The 21,157-nt window shown below is 43.0% G+C and overlaps 1 protein-coding gene across 1 annotated transcript; it reads right to left on the minus strand.

Moving 5' to 3' along the window:
- Positions 1-9,993: 9,993 nt before the first annotated feature.
- Positions 9,994-16,687, minus strand: SALL4 (spalt-like transcription factor 4). The gene is made up of 3 exons (XM_010081217.1): positions 14,158-16,687; positions 13,238-13,545; positions 9,994-12,144 (listed from the first exon to the last, which is right to left on the minus strand). The coding sequence occupies exons 1-3, from the start codon at positions 16,652-16,654 to the stop codon at positions 11,722-11,724; spliced, it is 3,228 nt and encodes a 1,075-aa protein (XP_010079519.1). The 5' UTR covers positions 16,655-16,687; the 3' UTR covers positions 9,994-11,721.
- Positions 16,688-21,157: the final 4,470 nt, after the last annotated feature.

Raw genomic sequence — 21,157 nt, forward strand, 5'->3', positions numbered from 1 at the left:
GGTAAGAGTGCTCTAGCCATTGTGGGCATTGCCTGTCTAAGTTTTCTCCTGCCACCTGCATAGCTGCCGTGCCAGTGAGGGCAGCAAACGTGCTGTAGGCTGTCATTCAGCAGAGCTTCTTCCTGTTTGAAACCACCACGATTTACACCGGTGCACCTATACAGATGGAGGAAATGCCCACTGCAGATAAGGATCATATGAAATAGATCTACATATCCATCTCAGCTTCTTACACTACAGTCCTGGTCACTGCAAAATCTGAACCTCTTTCTAGTCCATGGCCAGCTTATTTCTCATCCTTTTGCAGTCTGCAAAATCCTTCATTTAAGAAGTAACCTGCTTGGAAGTGTTCACTAGGCAAAGACTCACCGTGCCTACTCACACATGCAGCCATATTTTGAGGTGCTCTACAACAATCATTTAGTTGTTGCAGCTATTCCCTACAGCTGCCTGCAACCCTGAGCTGCCAGATCTGGGCTGCCAGCACAGTCAATCAGAGCTGCTCGTGGTTCTGCACAACTAAAATACCACAATCACAGCGACCAAGAGCAGAGAATGGGTGGATAAGGCTGAGTCTAAGTTCAAAATCACCATTTGTTTTAACACACTAAAAAGTAGCATGTACCAAACTGACTGTTTTTTTCAAGATGAAAGATGTTTGCCAATATCTTAAAATGAGCTCAAGGTAATCTTAAATAATAGTTGGTACTTGCCCTGTGAAAAAAAATGAAGACTATTTAAAAAAAAAAAAAAAGGAAAACCAAATATATGTAAAAAAAAAAAAAAAAAAAGAATAGCATGTCACATCAGAGTGTCTGGATAGCTCTGTTTTCTTTCCTGCCCTCGCTGCATTCTAGCTCAGGTTACACTATGGATTGCACCAGCACAAATACTGCAATTGTCATTTAATTTTTTTCTTTACAGTTGAAGCAGAGTCATCTTGACATGTGGTAATGATGACATTTCAGCAATGTAATTAATGGTTACATCAGTTTCAGGCACCAGTACTGAGAATGTTTAGGTAGGTATTTTCAATGCCATTCTAACTAGGGCAGTCTTATTACAAAAGCTGTTTGTAGAACTGACTTTTATACTGTATTTCAATACAGTAATACCATGTTTTAATTTCTTCTCAATCTACTGTTCTTATCCACTCGTGATTACAATTGAAGTAGAAATAGAAATCCCTTCTCTTCCTGCAAATATTTCTGCTCATGAAGCACACATGCTCCATTTTGACTTATATTCAACTGCAGACATATTTTTTAAAAAAATGAGAGAAAAGATATGATAGAATTCACTTCAAATGCTAATTTAATAAAAGGAGCAACTGAAGAACTTAAACAGGATGTTGTACTTGACCAAAACTGTCGCAAGTGATAACACCGTTGCCACAAAACCGCTGGCCTAATGCTGTAGCTGGCTGAAATGATAATCCTAGCCTCCAGCCTCGAGGCTCCACCTGTAACTAAAATAAAACTTATCAAATGTCACTGTTACTTGCTTTGAGGTCGAAGTGGCACTGAATTTTAACACGGCCAACGTTCTTTTATGCACTGCATTTTGGCCCTCGGTATCTTTGTGATTCAGACAGAAAGGAATGACATCCCTCCTTTATACGGAGCCACTCAACTTCCTTCCCATCATTTCTGCACATCGGCTGGCTCGCCGTCCAAGAACATGGGAGGAGAAACAACTGACAGTCATACAGTGACTCTCAATTCTCATAATCCTGAACGAGGAGCAGAGGGATGCACAGCCAGGTTTACATCTATCTGCATAATCAGGGATAATGAATTTGGCAAACAATGATAGAAATCAAGCAACAGTTATCCTGCAGCCTGCAGACTTACTCCCGCAGCATCTCAGGATTCAAATGAACTTTCAAAGCCTCCCTTACAGGCACTCTGATCTTCTGCCTTGCATTGTAATGTTTTTGATTTTTAGTTAGAAAATCACTATGAAAGATCTAGACAAGGCTGTAGCCCAATGGGCTAAACCCACTCCTTGACGTGTTTCTTGCACGGCATTAGCTTTTCTGTAAAGATTGTACATGTGATCGTACCATTCACAGCAGGTATGCACTCCCCTGATCCCCAGGCCTGTGATTGCCTGTTGAGAAGGAATGCCCAAAGGCAAACCTCCAGCCTCAGACTGAGAAGTTAGATTTGTTAAGTGAAATAAAACCTGTTTTGGTTTTTCTGATGCTGGTGGCTTGTTCTAATGCTCATTTTTTGTAAGCACAGAACTTGAGGCACACAAAGGAGCCCTGCAAGCTGCAGAAATCCTACCACACAACTGATAATTATCAGGAGCTGGTTTATTTTTCATAATTTTAAATCATTATCTATGTTTTTTCTCCCAGGAGTTTTTCTTCCCCAGATGATTAAATTGACACCACAGTAAACAGTGTTTTAGTTCTCCCTGTGCAATGATTTGTCCTAGAACCAATTCCAGACCACTCGGCCTCCCCGAGGCTGTCCTGCAGGGAGAGTTCATCAGATGCTGTCAGTGTTTTCACCACTGCACATTATAGATCCCATTTCAAAACCAGAAATTGTTTATTGGCAAGTCCAAGGTTGAGCCCCTATTTTTGATGCAAAGGTTGTACAAAACTTCCAGGTTGTTGATTGGAATGATTTAATACCTTTTCCCAGCGCAGGCAGCCCAAGTATGCTTGTTTTGCGAGTAGGATTATGTTTTATGCTGTGAATAGTCCCGGGTCTCTTATGATCTGCCATTCAAGCTTGCAAAGACAGGTGAAAGCTCAGTCTGGCAAAGCACAGCCTATGGACATGACTGGCTGGTGGGTCATGCCTAAATCAAAACAGAAATGTCTGTGTCCACGAGCCTTTATCATTGTCGTTCCCAGTGTTTTGGAGTGAGTCTTCCTGCCTTTTTTGCTTCCCCCCCCTCCTTCTCTTTTGCACCCCTGTGTTCCAGAGCATTCCCCATCCCCATGGCTTTGCCCCCTCCTCTCTGCCTGTGACACCGCTTCTCACCCACGGCTGATGCCTTTCGCCAACACTCAAATGCAGGCAGGTCTCTAAGCTCCACTGATTAAAGAGCGTGTAAATAAACTGTATTTTGGGGGTGTGCCTCTATTCCTCCAAGGAGCAAGTCCCAGTGCCAGTTTCCCACTCAAACAATGGATGGTGGTTTTTGACAATGCACTCGCAAATTGTACTCATTACCTCTTTAGCACAATATGCTATAAATTTTCTTCCATTTTAGTTGTGCTACTAAGTAATTATTTTTTTTTTTATGTATAGGACTCCAGTGTTTTTGCCTGATAAAAACTGTAAAAGGTCATAATAATAATATTCTGTTTGACTTTTTATATGCTGGAAGATTAATTCAGTTTTGGAACTAATTTTTTTTGCTTACATTGTCTATTTTTTTTTTTTCCCTAAACATGAGTATCAAATTGTAGGTAATTCTGACATCTAAGGCAATGGCTCAGGCTATAGATGTGTGTCCTGGGTTAAGCTGAGACAGAGTTAACTTTCTTCATAATAGCTAGCAAGAGGCTGTGTTTTGGATTTGTGCACAAATCTGGTTGCACAAAATATTTATAATTCCACAAGCAATTCAAGTTGTGACATTATTCCTTGTACCTATTATTATCTGATTTCATAAGTGCATGTTTTACAAATACCAGGATGCACCTTTGTCTGAGAATGTAGCCCATCACACATGGTATTTTCAGCTTTGTTTGCAGCTGCACCATTGGTAAGGAAGACGAGCGTGCAGGAGTAGTGATTCGGTTGCTATGGGCTTGAAATCTTGCAGTCGTGCAGTAGCTGTGCAGCAGACAGCTTCCTATGCTGCCATGTTTCCCCATGCTTCTGACTCACTCCCACAAATGACAAGGAAAGAGGTGGGTTTGATGCAGTGAAACATCCCTCTTTCTGAAGGAAGTACTGAAACAGGCTCGGACTATGACATTCAACCCCTCAGAATAAGAGCAGACATGCAGAAACTGCCCATTCCTGGGGCTGAGCAGCCACAGGCAGAGTCGTTGCTGGGAAGGAGCATTTTAGTAAGAGAAATGCAATCATGAATGGGGATGCTGAAGCAAGAACCATTAGCAATATGGTATCATTGTACATGTGCCCTAAGCCTACGCAAGATGCATTCATCTCTTAAATTTATCTTTTAAACGTCTGAACTCAGACAGGACTACTGCAATTAACTGGCAAGTTAAACATTCCCAGATTATAATGCACTGTTAACACCTGCATCTCTGATCTGCACGGATGGCTTTGATATTATTTTTTTCTCTTGACAAGTGGGCGACAGCGGATATCCTTTAAGCCTATATTTAATGAAGCCCTCCATAAATCCATCAACACTTTCTAAGGGAAACTACAACAAAGCTCATACTGCCATAGGCTCTGTTATCGAGAGAACATTTGGCATTCTCATAATGAAGTTTCAGAGCAGGTATTTCTCATGTTGATCTGAGGAAGTGCAGTATTTGTATAGGATCTTTTTCTTCCTCACACAATTATGTGTTGCAGATCAAGAAGAAAACAACCCTTCAGTCCCTAATTTTCAAACCAGTCTAACTGTCATTCATCTACGACAACTGTCAAATACAATAAATGAAGAAAAAGGTGCAGTTTTCCAGACAAATAAACTCACATGTTTATTTTTCTTGGCTCTTGAAATTATTTTGCTATTAGCTGTAACTGTTTTATGAATTCTTACCATACTGATCTTTGTTTCTGGTGTTACATGTCTTCTGGGTATAATAAAAAATGTAAAGCTATAAACTGAGAATAAATTGGTATTTGTTGCACATTTTATATTTGTGAATTTTACCAAAAAAATCCCAAACCCTGCATAAAGTGGTTATTTTGTCAGTTAAGACTGAAAGAATTGATGGGGGGAACAGAATAATAGATAATGAGGAAATGAATTTTTTTCCAAATCTGGACATCATGAGTTGAGACGGATGGAGTACTTTTAATAGGTACAGAGATTTCGGTATCTCAAATCCGCAAATCACTTAAATGTGTACTGAAATTTAAGGACCTAACTAATCAACTTGGTTTCATGGAAACAACCAGGGGGTGGAGTACTTTTAATAGGTACAAAGATTTAGGTACCCCAAATCAGCAAATCATTTAAATGCGTGCTGAACTTTAAGGACCTAAGTAATCAACTTGGTTTCATGGAAACAACCAGTGTGACACAAAAAAAAACCCCAACCCATTAAAAACATTGTATGTTTGGTATTCTGAACATATAGAGTGCACGGAGACAAATTTTTCTAAAACAAATTTCACAAAGTGGATCTACAGGACTGTAAAGGACTGTTGGCCAATTAACTTGATTTAAAAATCATCCTCTGCCATCACATACATAGGACTGCGAAGCCATTGAAGATCTAGGAATATAATATGCATAAAAAGTTTCAGGGCAGATTCTATATTCCTGCACTAAGAATACAAGTTATTTGTCTGGTAATTATTTACCCCATATATTCCTCCTGCAACATGTGCTTTCTGTTCACACCACACTGTGTTTTGTGCACCTGCCCCTCACATTCTCATGGTTTCATAAACCAGGTGCTTTGACTTTTGGTCAGCTCACAGTTTGTTTTGGGGTTTTTTTTTTGGTTGCCGTTTTTGAAGGCTTAAATGAGCTGGCTGAGGTATAGACAAGACCAGTTCTAATAAAAGTAGTATGCTTGGGATCATATTTGCCCCTAAACCTATGTAAGTAAAAGCATAGGATCATCTCTACACAACAATTACCAAGCTGTTTTTAAGAAGGTTTTGTTCGTGCTCTTCAACCTTCCCCACCAGCAGACAGGCTTCAGCTTCTGCAGCTTTCCCTCCTGCGCCGGCGGTCCCTCAGTGACCATCAGTCTGACAGCAGATTTCCAGCAGAGATGCCTTTCATGTTTCCAAGCATACGGAAGCAGTAACCGCACTCCACTGTTAAGAGATTCAAATGGTGCAAGAGTGGGTTTGTGTTCCTGATCCTGCACCAACACCCACTGCTGCTTGAGGCTGTGGTCTTTATATTTCATCCTGTTTTTCCCTTTTGCTCTTATAATTCTAGGTATTGCATTAACATTATGGACAGTACCTCTACTTTTGCTCCATATGTTTAGATTCTATGTTTGACTAAAATATATATATATTTATATAAATAAACTACTGCTAGGTGCTGTGAATTTTACTGATTTTTTTTTTTGTTTCCTTTAGAGATGCACTTTTATACAAACCTTTAGTAATGTCTGTATCTTGCCTAAGCCAAGTACTGGAAAATGAGGAATACAATGAGATCCACCTGTTCTCGTTCTGAATTGAGACATTTTCTGCATTAAGTAATTGAATCAGCAAAGTTAATCTTTGGACTGCAAGATGTGACAACCAGAGAAGCTAATAAACAAGTTTGAAAGGAGAGGGATGCTGCTTTAGATTGGCTGTGGTGTCCAGCACACAATTCCATTGTAACAGGCATTAAAAACACACTTTCCAATAAATCATCATCTGCCAGACAGCTTCGAGGATCAGTGGCATTAACAGCAATCAAAATGTTGCAAAAAGCACTGCCCTCTATAAGCAATTAACTCAAAGTACAGAAAATAGAAGATATGATAACAAAATAGATAATATTATAATAAGCAGGAGTGTGTAACTGCCAGTTCTTTTCTCTGCTTCTGAGTTATGTTTCCTGTCCTGCTGTGGCTGTGCAATAACAGACGCTTTTCTAGGTCAGGGATGAACGTGAGCTGAAGTCAAACACATGCGAGTCCCGTGCTCACCCACACAGCGCTAATGCAGAGCACCCACCGGTGAGCACGAGCTGGGAGGCTGTGGGAAGTGCACACAGAAAAGAGACCTCTTATCTAAGCACACAGCACAGACACTGAGAAAGCCTCACCACCATAGCAGTAACCTCCTGGGATCACACAGACACTGAGGTTTTCTGCCTAAGCTGTTATTTTGTAAGCAGAAGCCATCATCTTTCATAATTCCAAACATCCTGCACACCCTGCAGTAAGTACAATGGCTTTCAACAGGAAAATTAAAAAATAATGCAATACTCATCCCTTTTCCTTTGTTGCAGGCTCTTTCTGCCCTCCCAGCAGCATAACAACCTCAGCCAGGTCCTCTCCTCGGTAGATCCCAGCTCATTTACACTTTCCTCCACGCTGTATTTATCACCAGCCCTGGGGAAGGCTCCCACCTCCTTGCTGCCAGCTGTTGGAAAGGCAATCAGCCTCACCCAGCTCAGCCCAGAGAGCTGATTATCTACATGATTTTCAGACAAACTCCCTCCTCAAAGTTCCCATTGAGTTCTTGGAAAGTTTTGAACAGAAAGGGTAGGTCAAGAGTAATGTTTCTTCAGAGGAATAGAGCTAAGGCATTAAAGTAAACCAAATGCACTTTTTTTTTCTTTTTTGTTTTTTTTTTTTTCTAAAGTGATGGAACTTTAAAGTTCAAATCTAACATTTTAAGTAAGCCAGCCTCTACCTTAGCTCATGCACGTAACTATGCTACCGACACAAAAGCAACAGCCTGGGCAAATCCTCTGCGTGATGAGCAAAGCAAGCAGTAACAAATAACAACAGGAGAGTCCTTTAGGCAAGAAGAGAGGCTAATGAGCAGCGACAGCGCACATACCATGCTCACTTCTGCTCTCACACCAGTGGAGCTGTATTAGCTTCGGTAAACTTGTTCCTAATTTACATCAGCACAGGGAAGAAGAGAATCAGCTGTCTTTTTTAATTGTTAAGATGCAATGTTACTGTAAAGTGTAAACACTTGCCAGTGTGGTGAGTTCCACCCTGCTGAGTATCAGGTGTTGGTTCAGCTCTCGTACACGAGAGAGTAGCTCATTGCCAGTCCTGCTTGCTTTGAAAACACAGACTCCCCCAGCCACCTCCAGCAGAAATACCCCCATGGCACAGCCTGCTTTCTGCTGTGGGGACAGTGCTCAGAGAGGTCCTGCCTGTTCTTCAGGTTCTGTGATAATATACACGACTTGCCTGCAGGAGCTCAGCTGGGATCCTGCTGCGCTCCAGCCCCGAGCTGCCTTGTCACCAAGCTGTGAGATACAGCCTTGGGCACAGCCAGAGCTTGACACCATGGCCTGGAGAGCAAAGCCTGGCAGCGACTCTGTGCTGAGTCACATCATTTCATTTTCACAGCTGTCCACCCCGCCAAGGCAGGCCCTAGCTGCATCTACCCGATTCCCCTGAGCATCCCTATGCTGCAGGATATGGTAAAACTTATTTGCCAAAACCTTGTTGTTCTGGTTTCCCAGCAGTTTCTAGACTTTTCATTCCTAGACCAGAGCTCATGCTTTAATACAACCCCTCTCTGCTCATCTCCCCTTAATTTCCAGCCAGTTAAAGGCGGCAGAGGTCTAAATAAATAATTACCTTACATAGATGGTCACAAAAAGGCAGCTAGAGCCCCACAGTTTGGCACCTTTGGAGGTAAAGCTGTAATGTGAGCTCAGCCCTCATGGGACAGGCTCACCATCTACATTTAAGAGAGAGATACCTCAAACCTCAGGAGCTATTTGGATGAGGAGACATCAACAGATACTATCAAGGTGTGAAGCCCCAGGACAGCAGGTTGTGTTGCCTTCCTACTGGCAAAACTGCTCCTTTCCTCCTGCTACTGACACATTTTCATGGCATCATACCACTTGGTATCGAGCTGTCAGTGCAGAGGAGGCTTGTTATCACAGGCTCTTTTGAAAGCAGGTTGCTTTTTCACAATACCCAGGTTGGCCTATGCTGGAGAGTAGATTTCCCACCTGTGACCTGCCTTTCCTGTAAGCCCAACACCTCCTCTTTCACACCGCATTGCTCCTAGCACTGCTGCAGTTAGGTCTGCACAAGCAGAACATCCTGAACAGGGTGCCCAGCCCTACCAGTGTGAGGAACCAGCCAGAAATCCAGCCCAGAGCTTGAAGGGACAGAGCAGCAGCTCTGGCAGCAAGCTGAGCCAGGCACCCAGAGCAACACTGCTCTCAAAGCAGGTTATAAGCTCAGTAGTTGAGAACAGTATCCATATGAGCATATAGTTTATTTTTACTTATCTCCACTGAGAGACCTCTTGCTACACTCCTCATCCATTGTGGTTCAGGTTATATAGCCCCTTGGTTTCCTTGGGCAGAGGAGGGTTCTTGCATCAAATATTTTGCCTCCTGGAGCTATACTACTGCTTTTATTCAAACTGCATACTCGTGTAGGCTAGTTAAGACTTGCATGCTTCCTATCTTCCCGCATACCCACCCTGTGTTGTCACTTTTCTTTCTGTTCCTATGTTTATTCTGCCCATCTTCCTGGACCACCTGGTCCTGCCCTCCCCGCCCCTTCCTTTTTCATTCCTCCAGAGTTGGTGGTGGAGTCTAGAGAGCAAGCGTTTCCTTTCTGACTTTTGTCCACTCCCAAGCACAAGCCTTGTGCAAGGGGCCCCGTCATCGGGCAGCAGCTGGCCCTGCACTGCTGGAAGGGTGCACCTTCAAGGTACCCTGGTTCTGCACCATTACCTCCCCAGCACAAAATACATTCACTGGTTGAGGTTATGTCAATCTCAGCACTTTTCCATTATGTCAGGGCTGTTTTCAGAACAGCCTTTGTTCTTTAGGGGAAGTTATATATAAATTTTCTGTGCGGCCAGCACCTTCAGGCACTGGCACTTTTATAACTTTGTATTCCTTACCCTTTCTAGGGGGATCACAGTACAGGAATTACTGCACCTATTACTGTAATTCTATTTTAGTGTGGGAATCAACATCCCTGGCAAGTATCAATCCCTATTATCAAACATCAGCTGTTCCCAAGAAACAGCAGAGCAGAGACTCCTGCACTGCTACCTAGTTTCTGTTGCTTTAAGTAACAAACTAAAGCATAACCCTGCATTTTAAACAAGTCACTGGACTGAGAGAGCATACTGCCTGTTGAACTTGATCTTCAGGAGACAAATGCTTCACCAGAAAAATTTAAGCACTAGGTGTGAAAAAGCCATCCCAAAATTTATTCTCAAAATGTCAACAGAAACGCATCAGTAGATACTCAAAACTACAGAGTTCTTAGAAGTCATACATTCACAATGCAGAAACTTGACAACTGGGATGCCTTTTGCATGGTCTATGTAACAATATCCATTTTACAGTGTAAACAGGTACTGGTATGTTCTTACTTACAAGTCCAGCAGGAAAGGCACAACTCGGCATACAGAGATCATGAGCAAGAATCAGGTGCAACAACATTACACAAACTTTTGGTAATCTGCATTTTTGGGGCCTTCCACAACAGAGACTGGACTTGAAGATTTCCTGCAGTCAATAACTAGACTTCTTTCCATCGTTCAGTCCTTCCATACCAAATGCTCACTTTTCCAGTCTGGTTTAGATCCCATTACACGTACAGTTCCAGCAGACGTTAGAGGAATAGTGAAAGGTCAGTCCAGTAAGTCTTCACGTGCTTCCACTAATACATCAGGTTTTGGTTTCAGATAGTGCATGGAAGCATCTGCTCAAATTTCAGTTCATTACAGTGGTCATTAATAGAAAAATAGATGCTACAACTACAAAAGGAAAAAATGAGGTAGATAACTTAGAATCCAGATGACTATCCCAGCAACCTTCATACAATACACATGGATCATTAATTACCATTTCGGTAGAATGCAAGTTCACAAACCACCAAGAAACTTAATGACCAGAGTAGGAACGTCATCCAAAAACCCACAAACATTAAACCTAAGCATGAATACTTCATCTTTAAATACAGGTTTACACAGACTGATCTTCTAAATTACCCAAATGAAAAAAAAAAAAAAAGTCTCTTGCTAAGGAAACCAGTTCCCATGCCTAATTGCAACAGTCACCCGAGATTCCTTGCAGAGCTTTAGACCTGACTTCCTAAGGCAAGTCTTCCCTTTCAAGAGGAAAAAAAAAAAAAAAGTATATACATACCCACCCATGCTTGTCTGGGGCTCTCAGTATTGAAATAAAACATCTAGGAAAAACTGCACATCTTTGGAAGTAGGAGTTTTGGCACTATACTTGAAGGACTGTCCTAGTAGTAGTATTAAATAAGCAGCAGTCAACAATACAGAGAATTAATTCCTTAGGAGCAGTGATTAAAGAAAAACAGCAACTTTCTTTTCATAGAACTTCTGAGGCAAAAAAAAAAGTTAAAAAAAATTTTTTTGTATTTTTTATAGCCATTATAGTAAAAAGTACATTCAGAAACCACACAGAGCCAAAAATCCAAACAGAATAACTATTTCTAAGAGGGTGGCAGACATTCTAGGATATTTACCCGCATTAATAGTTTTCATTTCTTATCAGTAAATAGAAGCTTTTCCATCAACAGTAGGTTGTTTCCACTCTATCCAAAACCCCCAAGTATTCCACTCTAAACAAAGAGGTAAATATTCTAACCTTTGGAATTTCAAGTTGTAGAAACTTCTGTAAGGCTGTACACATTAAAGTCACACGTAAGAACTACTTTGCAAGACCCGCATCTTTCCAAATAGAAGGAAATCCTATTCTTTATTATTTACTATTTGCAAAGCAATATCATGATTGTACTCTGGGCAACTCTTACAAAGACAACCATAAAATCATTTGCACGTCAATAGGAAAATAGGAGGCTGAAGTGGAATCTCTTAAAAATATAGGTTTGTGTATATATATATTTGTTCTTTTTGTACGTCAACTTCACTAGAGTTTTTAACTAACAGCAATTTTGTTCTCCTCCATGAAGTGAGGGAACTGGTGTTTTGGCACATTGTCTGCAGCAGCACCACTGGCCTTCTCCGTATCAGAACTAGTCCCAGACTGGGTCCCATCTATTTTGGAGACCGTAGCAGTATTTATTGCTGAACCACCCCCAATGGTGACTGGAAGGGTAGGTAAGCCACCGCTCTGGATCACCGAGATCTCGTTAGTCTTCATGGCTATGCCATTGCTGAGTACCGCTGCATACTGATTCCATACTGTGGGGTCAATGCTCACGGAAGGAGGCATTATATCCTTTGGAAACATTTCAGATACCTTCTTGGGATCATTCCCCAGCAGAGCCATGGGGTTATCAATCGAAAGCCTTCTTCCCCGCCTGGCAGAGTTATTCCACATGTGAGTTCCTACATGGACCTTCCAGAGGGGGAAAAAAATGAAGAGAATCATTAATGCTGCAGTTCTTTTATGGTATACTCGAGTTCTACAAGTTGCTCAAAACAACTCATGTACGCTCAATTTGCATTCTAAGTATTTACACTGGCTAGATGGCTAGTCCTTGTCTTTGTTCTCTTCCTGGCATGTGTAAGACACAGTCATTCTACTGCCTGGCACCACCACTGCTCTCTAGAGTTTACTGCTGAAGTGCTTGTAGGACTGTGGGTTTTTTTACACTTATTGTAAGTGATGTTGGCAAAGGTGCCCCCCTCCAAATAAAAGACACATTATTTGCTATGAACAGACTACATTGGAAAGAATACTAGTTAATGCAAACAAACTCACCAAGGAATTTGGCAGAGAGGTTACACCAAAGCTAAAGTCTTCGGCACCACAAACATACTGCTAAGTACTTCCAGTAAACGACTGTTCACAAAGTGCAGAGTATTTTCCCTCCCCATCAGCATTTATGTAAGAGGCCCAACGAGCTTGAAGAGCTTCTCCTGGGAAGTGAGAAGCCTCTGTGCAAGCGAGGTTGCTGCGAGTCCCTTGCAGGGCAAATGGATTAATCTGACAATAAGGACAGACTTGCAGGACTTCTTCAGCAAGTGCTTAGACACAAAATCCCCAAGTACTTTGTGCCATCTCAGGATTATCCTCTCAGTTTTATCCCTCCTCATCCTGCACGGTGTTTCAAGCAGTGCAGTGTAATGAATGTATTCTATAGCCATCATTTTGCAGCATTCAGTCTATTGAATGTTTGTGTCTTAACACATCCAAATCCCAATGAATATAAAGCAATCTGCTTAGTTAGGGCTAAGCCTTTCCTACCATCAAAAAAGACAAGTCAAGGACAGTAGCAAAGACTTCCGTGGGTGATCTCGGTACACTGTTTAGCAAGTTGTGGGAAGAAACTCAGGAAGGAGAGACAGAAGTCAAAGACAGGCATTTGAGGAACCAAAAGAAAATCAAAAGTTGTCCTCAAAGGCAGGACAAATATTAGCAACAGTCTTTCCCTCTCCTGTTTGACTTTCCCCAGCCAAAGGAGATCACAACTTAAGAGACGACTTACCTTCAGGTTTCCTTTTGTCGTAAAGGCTCTCCCACAGATGGTGCAGGCAAATGGCTTTTCACCAGTATGGGTCCGTTCATGAATCTGCAGGGCGCTGGCGGAGGAGAAGTTCTTCCCACATGTAGTGCAGATGTGCTGTTTGGCGGGACGGCAGAATTTTGGTCGTGGCACAAGGAGAGGAGCAACACCAGGCGAGAGAGCTGGTGGGCCAATGAAATGGCTAGTGCTAATGGGACGCTCACTGGACATCTCCATTTTGATGAGGGCTGGTGGGGCTCTAACAAAAGCAGCTGGAATACTACTTCGACCTGGAAAGAAAGCAAAGATAACAGTTATCCCAAACTCCTCCTGCTTCCAAACTTAAATCTGGGTAAGACACTAGAGGCATTGCCTTTGGAGCTGCATGTGCCTGAAGAGCGCACCTGCAAAGCCCTCCAAAGCCACATGGCAGGGCTGCTATTGCACGTGCTAGGGTGCTCTGAAATAAATCAGTTCATCCTTATTTTTGTTGGTGAGCTTAGAAGTTAGAAAGTCTCACTTTCAGGTCAAATTCAGACCAACATCATCCTCAGCGCCCAAGAGCTCAAAAACCTCACAAAAGATTCCATAGTTTTGATGCCACATTATTGGGGCAAGCAGTTGTCCATGAAACACAAACATGTATCTTTTAGAGAGCTATAGGGAGGTTTTGGGTGAGGCCATGAAAGATATTTTAAGGACCTCCTATGCTCCCCCTTGCAGGGGATGAGAGCAGTCAGAGCAGGAGTCTGACAGTCTGGAAGGCTTTCAAGGGCACATGTCCCTTTTTCTACTAGAGGAAAAGAAAGAGGGGAAAGCTGAGGAGGTTTTGACTCCTGATGGTCTTTTTAGAGATGGATTATCTCACCCCCAAGTTACTGCCAGCATTTTGTGTTACTCACCATATTCTCCATTTGCAAAGTGTAACCCAGGTTCTTCTTTAATGACCTTTCGACCAATAGTGCCGTAAGTCAAATCCAAAGCACTGACGACCCCTTCCATTTCTGCAGAAACATTCTCAGGACCCTCTGACTTATTTCCTGTGCCTGTATCTTCTTGATTGTTGAAGCTAGGTGACTTTGACCTGACACTCTCAGCTTGGCTGTTGGCTGGGGACAGAGCCTGGAGCGATGCAGACTCAGAGGCAGCAGGACTCCTGCCATTCTGGTAATCTGGATCTCCTGCCACAGAAGACGAATCATTTGTCATACCATCACTTTCTGCTGATCCATTGTCACTAGACTTCAAGCTGCTTTGCCGCTGCAAGTTCAAAGCAGAGTTGACAATCTTCATTTGATTCTCCAGGGCTGCAATACCAGAGAAGCTGGCTGCCGTGGCTGGCGATTCTGATTGTGCATTGTACGGAGTAGGAGGTTTTGAAGAACTCCTAGGGCCATCCTGAGAATCCAGGTCCTCTTCCATCTCTACGCTTTCCACAGTCTCACTGGGGCAACTGATGTCTCCGTTCTTCTCGGTCACAGCAGGATCCACATCAGGACTGTCACAGGTGTTTTCTGGCATTGGTGTATTGGGTATTTGTCCCCCCATATGCATGCGGATATGCTGCTGCAACACAACTGCATTTGTAAACTTCTTCTGGCAAATAGGACATGAATGTTGCATCTTCAAGGGGGTATTGGCCCGATGGACACCATAATGAGTTTTAAGGTTCCCTTTAGTGGAGAAGGCACGGCCACAGATTTTACACTTGAATGGCCTCTCTCCAGTGTGAGTACGGTAATGCATTTTGAGCGAACTCTGGCAGCTCAGCACTCGGTGACAGATCAGGCACTCGTTGGGGTCAGCAGTGGACTTGTCAATATTTTCAACCAGTTGCTGAAGTTTCGATGTTTCTGAACTTTGCTCATTTGACCCACTCACATGGAAGAAGCTCACACTGCAGGTAGCTTGCGGTGAACTCAAGCTCTGCTCTGTTCCCGATTCATGACCGACTGCCCCTGATGAGGAAGAGCCACCCTCACTTTCTGGAGAAGGCCTTGACTGCAGGTCACTTGAGAACGTACTGGGCAGAGACTCCTTGATGCCTGCTAGGCTGGAGACGGCCTGAGGTGCACTGGTGGCCGCAGAGGTAGGCAGGGTTGTTAGGAGAGGTTTGCTATCCACAATTAGGTTGGACTCATCCAGTGGCACAGACATCCCATACGGGATTCCAGTGCTAGTGGGCACATTGTCCAGGTGCTCGGGAACCGGGTAAGGATTCATCTTTATGTGGGGGTATTTGTCTTTGTGACGCTGAAAATGCACTTTAAGGTTTCCTTTGGTTGTAAAGCGGTTACCACAAATGTTACACTTGTAGGGTCTCTCACCGGTGTGGGACCGGAGGTGGATCTGCAGGGCACTGTCATTGCCAAAGACCTTGCCGCAGAACTTACACTTGTGTTTGAAGAATGGCTCTTCTGCATTCGGTTTGCTTTCAGACACGCTAATATTGGGAGGTTTTCCCTTCCCCTTCTTCGAGGAATCTATTACAGAAGAAACTGCCGAAAGCGGATTTTGGAAGATGACGGAGTTGGAGGATTGAGGTAGCAAAGGATTTGGGAACCGAGAAATGGAGCCAGGGAGGCTTCTGCTTACCTCCGGCTTCAAGGGGAAGGAGGAGGAAAGCCCAGCAGCCAGCGAGCTGGTGGCCGCAACGCCAGTGTTAGAATGAGGTAGTTTTCCTTGCTTCAAGGATTCCAGTGATAGGCTCTGGCTTCCAGCTTTTTGTCCGATTAAAGCCACAGCAGCAGACAGTTGCTGAGACATGTGAGCGCCCAGAGCTTTGAGTGGATCAGTAGCAGCTGCTATAGAAGGATGCAGGGCGTGGGGAGCCATCATGGCAATCTGAATGCGAATTTGCTCCGTCAGCTGAATTTGCTGGAGTTGCTGCTGCTGCAAACACACAAGCTGCTCCAGGATCATGGGGATAGCATTGAAACTGGCTGCTGAAGAAGAGATGGCATCGGAGGTCCGCTGGTTCACAGCCACTTTAGTGCCGCGTATCGTCTGCAAAGTCACATTAGTGTTGGGTACTTTGGATTTTGGTAGATAGCTCAGCCCAGGAGCCGCAGGTGTGACGGGGGGTTCTATTTTAAGGTACATTCCTCCTACCGACTCAGCATCCATTTTTCCTTCTCTCTTTTCCATAGAACCAGTGCAGCCCTTTGCCTGAATGTCCTTGCGTGTCCTGCTATCCATTCGATCGCTTGGAAAGCTCCCTAGAGAAGCCTCAGAGAAGCTTTCAGGGGGTACTGTTCCCTCACTGTCATTCATGATTAGAACAGGTGGATTTTTAGTGCAATTTTTCTTATGCTCAAGGAATTCAGAAAGATCAAAGAATTCTGCACAGCATTTTTCACAGATTTTAGTTTCTTCCGTGCGGCACCTTTTGGAACTCATTTCACCATCTCCGTCACCTGGGACGTCTTGTGGACTCCCTTAAAATAAAAGAAAGTCACATTATTAATAGCTAGATTTAGACTGAGTATTTCCTATCCAAATTGCAAGTTAAAGATACAAGACACTGGAATCAAGTTTGCAGATCTATCTGAGGTCCTGCTCTGTTTTGACGCTAATTCATTTGCGGCCCCAAAGAAATCTGCATCTTAGTTCTGTTTTCAATAAAAACAAGAATACAAAAGGAATCTCACAAGGCTTAATGGAAAGAGGCTTATTGCAAATCCTTTTATACAGGTAAAAAGGGAACAGTGCAGCAAGGCAGCTAGCACCTGCAAAACAGCTTAAAAGGAACACGACCCAAGGAAGACAAGAGAAAGCATCATAACACTGCGCAAAACATCACATAAGCTTGTTATTGTGTTTGTAATCCTTAGTTAACCATCTCACAGAAATTCATATAAGATTGGTAACACAAGAACTTCAGAGCAGTTAATTGTACACTAATCTATTAAACCACATTCTACTCTGCCATTATGGAATTACTGCCGAAGAGGGCTGACAAAAGCAAAAGTCCAATATTAGCTTTTAAATACTTCAAAAGCATGCTCACATAAAAAACAACCCCTAAAAAGCCACAGTAGTAAAGAAAAGATGATTAACTCACAGCACCCCACACGTAGGTATGAGCCTGCATTGACACTGAGTATTATGAGAGAGCAGAGCACCACAAGTCCTGCTTGCAGAGCACACCAAGTCGTTTCAGACCTGCTCAGGACGGGGTGTTCAGCGACATCTGCAACTCACCCGCTTTTAGGGAGGGAGAGGGAAGGCGAAGCTGGGCTGCAAGTCCACTCCTGCCTTCCTCCACCAGCACCCCACAGATCAGACTGAGCATAATTTGCATGCGGACACACACACACAAAAAAAAGAAATCATTCAGGGAAGTATCAGAAAGAGAGGAGAGGTTAAGAGACATTCTAAACCAAAACAGGATGTTTTTGCTCAGTCTAGCCATCTTTCAAACTACGAACTTGCACCCAGCTTGAGGCGGGTGAGCATCAGGGGCACCGGAGGCAGGAGCGTTCCAGAGGTAAAACCCGAGGCTCATACAGCTGAGGGGGAAGCAGGAAGGACTGCAGATAATTCAACCCCCATCAGGTGTAACTCCCATTAATTAACTGGCCCAGTTTTGATGGGTGCCAAGGATGCAGTAACCAAGTACGTCACCTCCCACCCGCCCAGCAGGGCAGACCTCAACCGTGACCGAGAATTTGTATTACGAGATCTCTTCTGTTCAGGTCTTGCATCTCCAGTAATTCATCTCGGGGCTCAGCTCCAGTTCCATGTTACTTGCCCACACTGTCTTACAAGGGGAACAGAAGATGCTGCAAGCACAGGAGCTATTTGCGGCTTTTGTTTTAAAGGCGTAACTGAACCGCACATCTGATACCTGTGTGTATCCTGTACCCGGCAGGGTGGAGGGGAAGCATGTCCAAGCAACAACTCAACCACGTTGACTTACTGTTTTTGTAGTGTAAAAGCTCTGTAAGGGAGGATATTGCAAACCTTGACATTCATATGTATATTCAACAAATCAAACTTCTTCAACTGTTTAATGTTGAGTGACGAAGGTGATAGAAAGTGCACGTGAGGTTTTTTTTTTCTTAAACAACCTGATCAATTAAACAATACAACTATCAGAGGCCTGTTATGCTATGGTCTACAGAGCAATAAATGCAAATCTAACTTATGCAATTCTGTTATTCACATACACTTCAGGGTTCCGAGTCCTTGAACAGGGAGGAAAGGTGTTCTAGGCACAGCTATGATCAGCTCTGTTTGGGTCCCTCATATCTAAACAGGGAAAATTAAATACTTCCCCCCCCCTTCTCCTTCAGCCCAAATAACTTCCACAAGTGAAGGAAACAAGATAAAAGCATAGATTTAGCATACATTTCCCACCCCAAATATCATTAAATTGATGCTTCTAAAGTTCATGTAACTCTGGAAAAATATACAGAGAAATCTAGTCTGCGGCCAACTACAAGTACACAAGTCAAAACTTGGGCAATAAATAGGGTCCAGTGAGGTAAAGAACAGATGTTTTTAAACTCATCTTTGCAAGAGTCTGAGCAGATATAATGGGCAAGAAAGCACTGGTGTTGGAAGAAACAAGAAAAAAAAAATACAAGAAGCTTCCATAACTACTCTGTGCACTGACTCCAGAGGTCCTTGGCTACTTTCCTAACTATTGCCATCCATCCATTTCACAGAATAAGCTAAAACATCAACACCTCTTTTCCAAATCTTTCAGTACTTAAGGCTTTAACAATCCAATCTCCCAGGCCCAACTAAGTAGTTTCCTCATGTTGCAAAACAACCTTAGGTTTTTCTTTAGAAAGCACAAAGCTCTTCCTTCCACAGTCTCTCTTCCGTGAGCGCATGCATTTCACGCTGCAGTCTGCACCTCTGCAGTGGCCATGGAAGGTGCTTCAAGTGGAGTAGAAATGTCTGCATGACTGTTGCCCACCCCCAAGGAGATATTCCAGGATAACTACGTCTAGACAAGTCTTCAAACTAACTGCTTCAAAGCATCTGATCATTTATCTCCACTCCCTTGATAGTACTTTCTTATTTTTCCACTTTTCCACTGATAAGACCACACTAAATTCAAAACCTCCTTTTCCAAACTCCTGCACAGCCCATGCTCCTAATTTTCATAATTCTGAGAAGCTCCAGGGGGAACTTTTCTGGTCTTAAGCACCAATTGCCACCTCAGAGAAAGAAACTCCAGTAAATTGAAGGTACCCATGTTTGTTCAGCAGCTCCAGGCAGGTTAGCAGGCATTTTAGTTTCCAGTTCCCCGTCTGACAGTAAGGCACTAGCTCAGGACTTCAAGTAAATTTAAATTCAGTTCCCAGCTTGTACCGACTTGCTGTGTGACAAGGAGGGAAGAGCTATGCCTTATTTTCCCTTCTACCTTAGAAAAAGTGAGTATAATAGCTTCCCCTACCTCAAAAAAGCTTTTTTGTTTTTTTTGAACATACAGTCAGTAGAAGCAGGATGCTCGATTACTGTGTAGTAGCTGGAGAAACACAGGAGCAATTTACTATTTCTTTAAAAAACCCAACAACTTCTCTGAAACTCTTCATCTTGATTTCTAGCTACATCCTCTCCCCAGCCTCGAAGGAACACCAAGCGCCTGCAATCTGAGCACCTCATTTACCCGAACCCCTGCCCTCCCTCCCCCCCAGCAGTTATCTCATCAACTTAACGGTCTGACAACGTGAATCTTCTCTGCAAAGAAACCTCCCAGTGCAGCCAGCTCTGTCCCCATACTGTACGCGGATTTACCGAGTGGAGAGCCCTGCCACAACAATTGCTGGTGCACTTCACTTAACCCTCTCCAAAGGCTTCCCAGGGATAGGACTTCTACTGTTTTTTTTATCTCCCCACCCCCGAATTTCAGGAATGTTATCTCTCAGCATCTAGTTATCCAATAAGTTAGAAGAATGCAGTAAACCCAGCAGGGGGGTTAGATTGAATCACTGGCAAATGGATGGAAAAAATCCACTATTGTGTAGGACAAGGCGGTCATCGACAAGGAAGGCCGATAAAATCCACACAGCTCGATTTTTTTTTTTTTTTTTACAGGAACCAGTAAAAGAGGAGTGAAACAAGTCCTGTCTGGTTTGATGTGATTTCAAAAAAGGGTGCTGCTGGTCTACCACTCATGTGAGCAATTACCTTTTTTTCAACTGTGATAAAATTATATTTCACTTGAACTGGGAGGAAACGGTCAGAGCTGAAGCTTTTCCCCCCATTATTTTGTAAAGATTTTAATACCTTTGGTGAGCTTACTTTTTCCCCAGACTACATTTGATCAACCATTTTTACTTTAACATGAACATAACCATGCACTTCCCCAGTTAGAATTAACTCATGAATGATTAGCAAGTATCCCACTCCAGTCCTAGATGGGAAAACCTCTGCCATCGGATCCCTGTTGCTCTCGGGCATCATGCTTCTCTGTTTTTTTTCCTGTTCCCAGCTGAGAAGCTAGAACTTCCAAGAACTTTAAACTGTCCAAAATTTCCCTTCATCTCCCACTACAAGACACCATTTAAAGTATTTTAACTATGACAAAATCACTTCCTTGAGTAAGCACAGTACACTACTGATTACTTACAGAAATACTCCAAAGGCCTCGGTGTTTTCTACACTGAATTTATCAGCAGCATTCCTCTACCCAAGAATGAGCCAGAAACGCATTGCACCTAACAATTAGGATTTCACAAGCTTTCAGGTTCTCTCTCGAGGCTTTAATTTTTTTTTATTATCTACCAACTGATTCACCTTTCTGATTAGCCACCTATTCAAGAGAAATATTCGATCAAGGACAGAATAAACTATAGTGAGTAAACGCTTCTGAGTAGCAAAAATTTAAAAAAGGGCTAAAACACGGAGGAAAAGTTAAGATCAGAGGCACTGGCTTCACAGGGA

The sequence above is a fragment of the Pterocles gutturalis genome, unplaced genomic scaffold (genome assembly GCF_000699245.1).
Source record: "Pterocles gutturalis isolate BGI_N339 unplaced genomic scaffold, ASM69924v1 scaffold13899, whole genome shotgun sequence".
NCBI lineage: Eukaryota > Metazoa > Chordata > Aves > Pterocliformes > Pteroclidae > Pterocles > Pterocles gutturalis.

Excerpts from the sequence above, each read along its gene's own strand:
- SALL4 (XM_010081217.1), bottom strand. The coding sequence starts at position 16,654 with ATGAGTTCCAAAAGGTGCCGCACGGAAGAAACTAAAATCTGTGAAAAA. Across the intron at positions 13,546-14,157 it reads CTTTGCAAATGGAGAATATG|GTCGAAGTAGTATTCCAGCT; the intron begins GTGAGTAACACA and ends CTTTCTTTCCAG. Across the intron at positions 12,145-13,237 it reads CGACAAAAGGAAACCTGAAG|GTCCATGTAGGAACTCACAT; the intron begins GTAAGTCGTCTC and ends CCCCTCTGGAAG.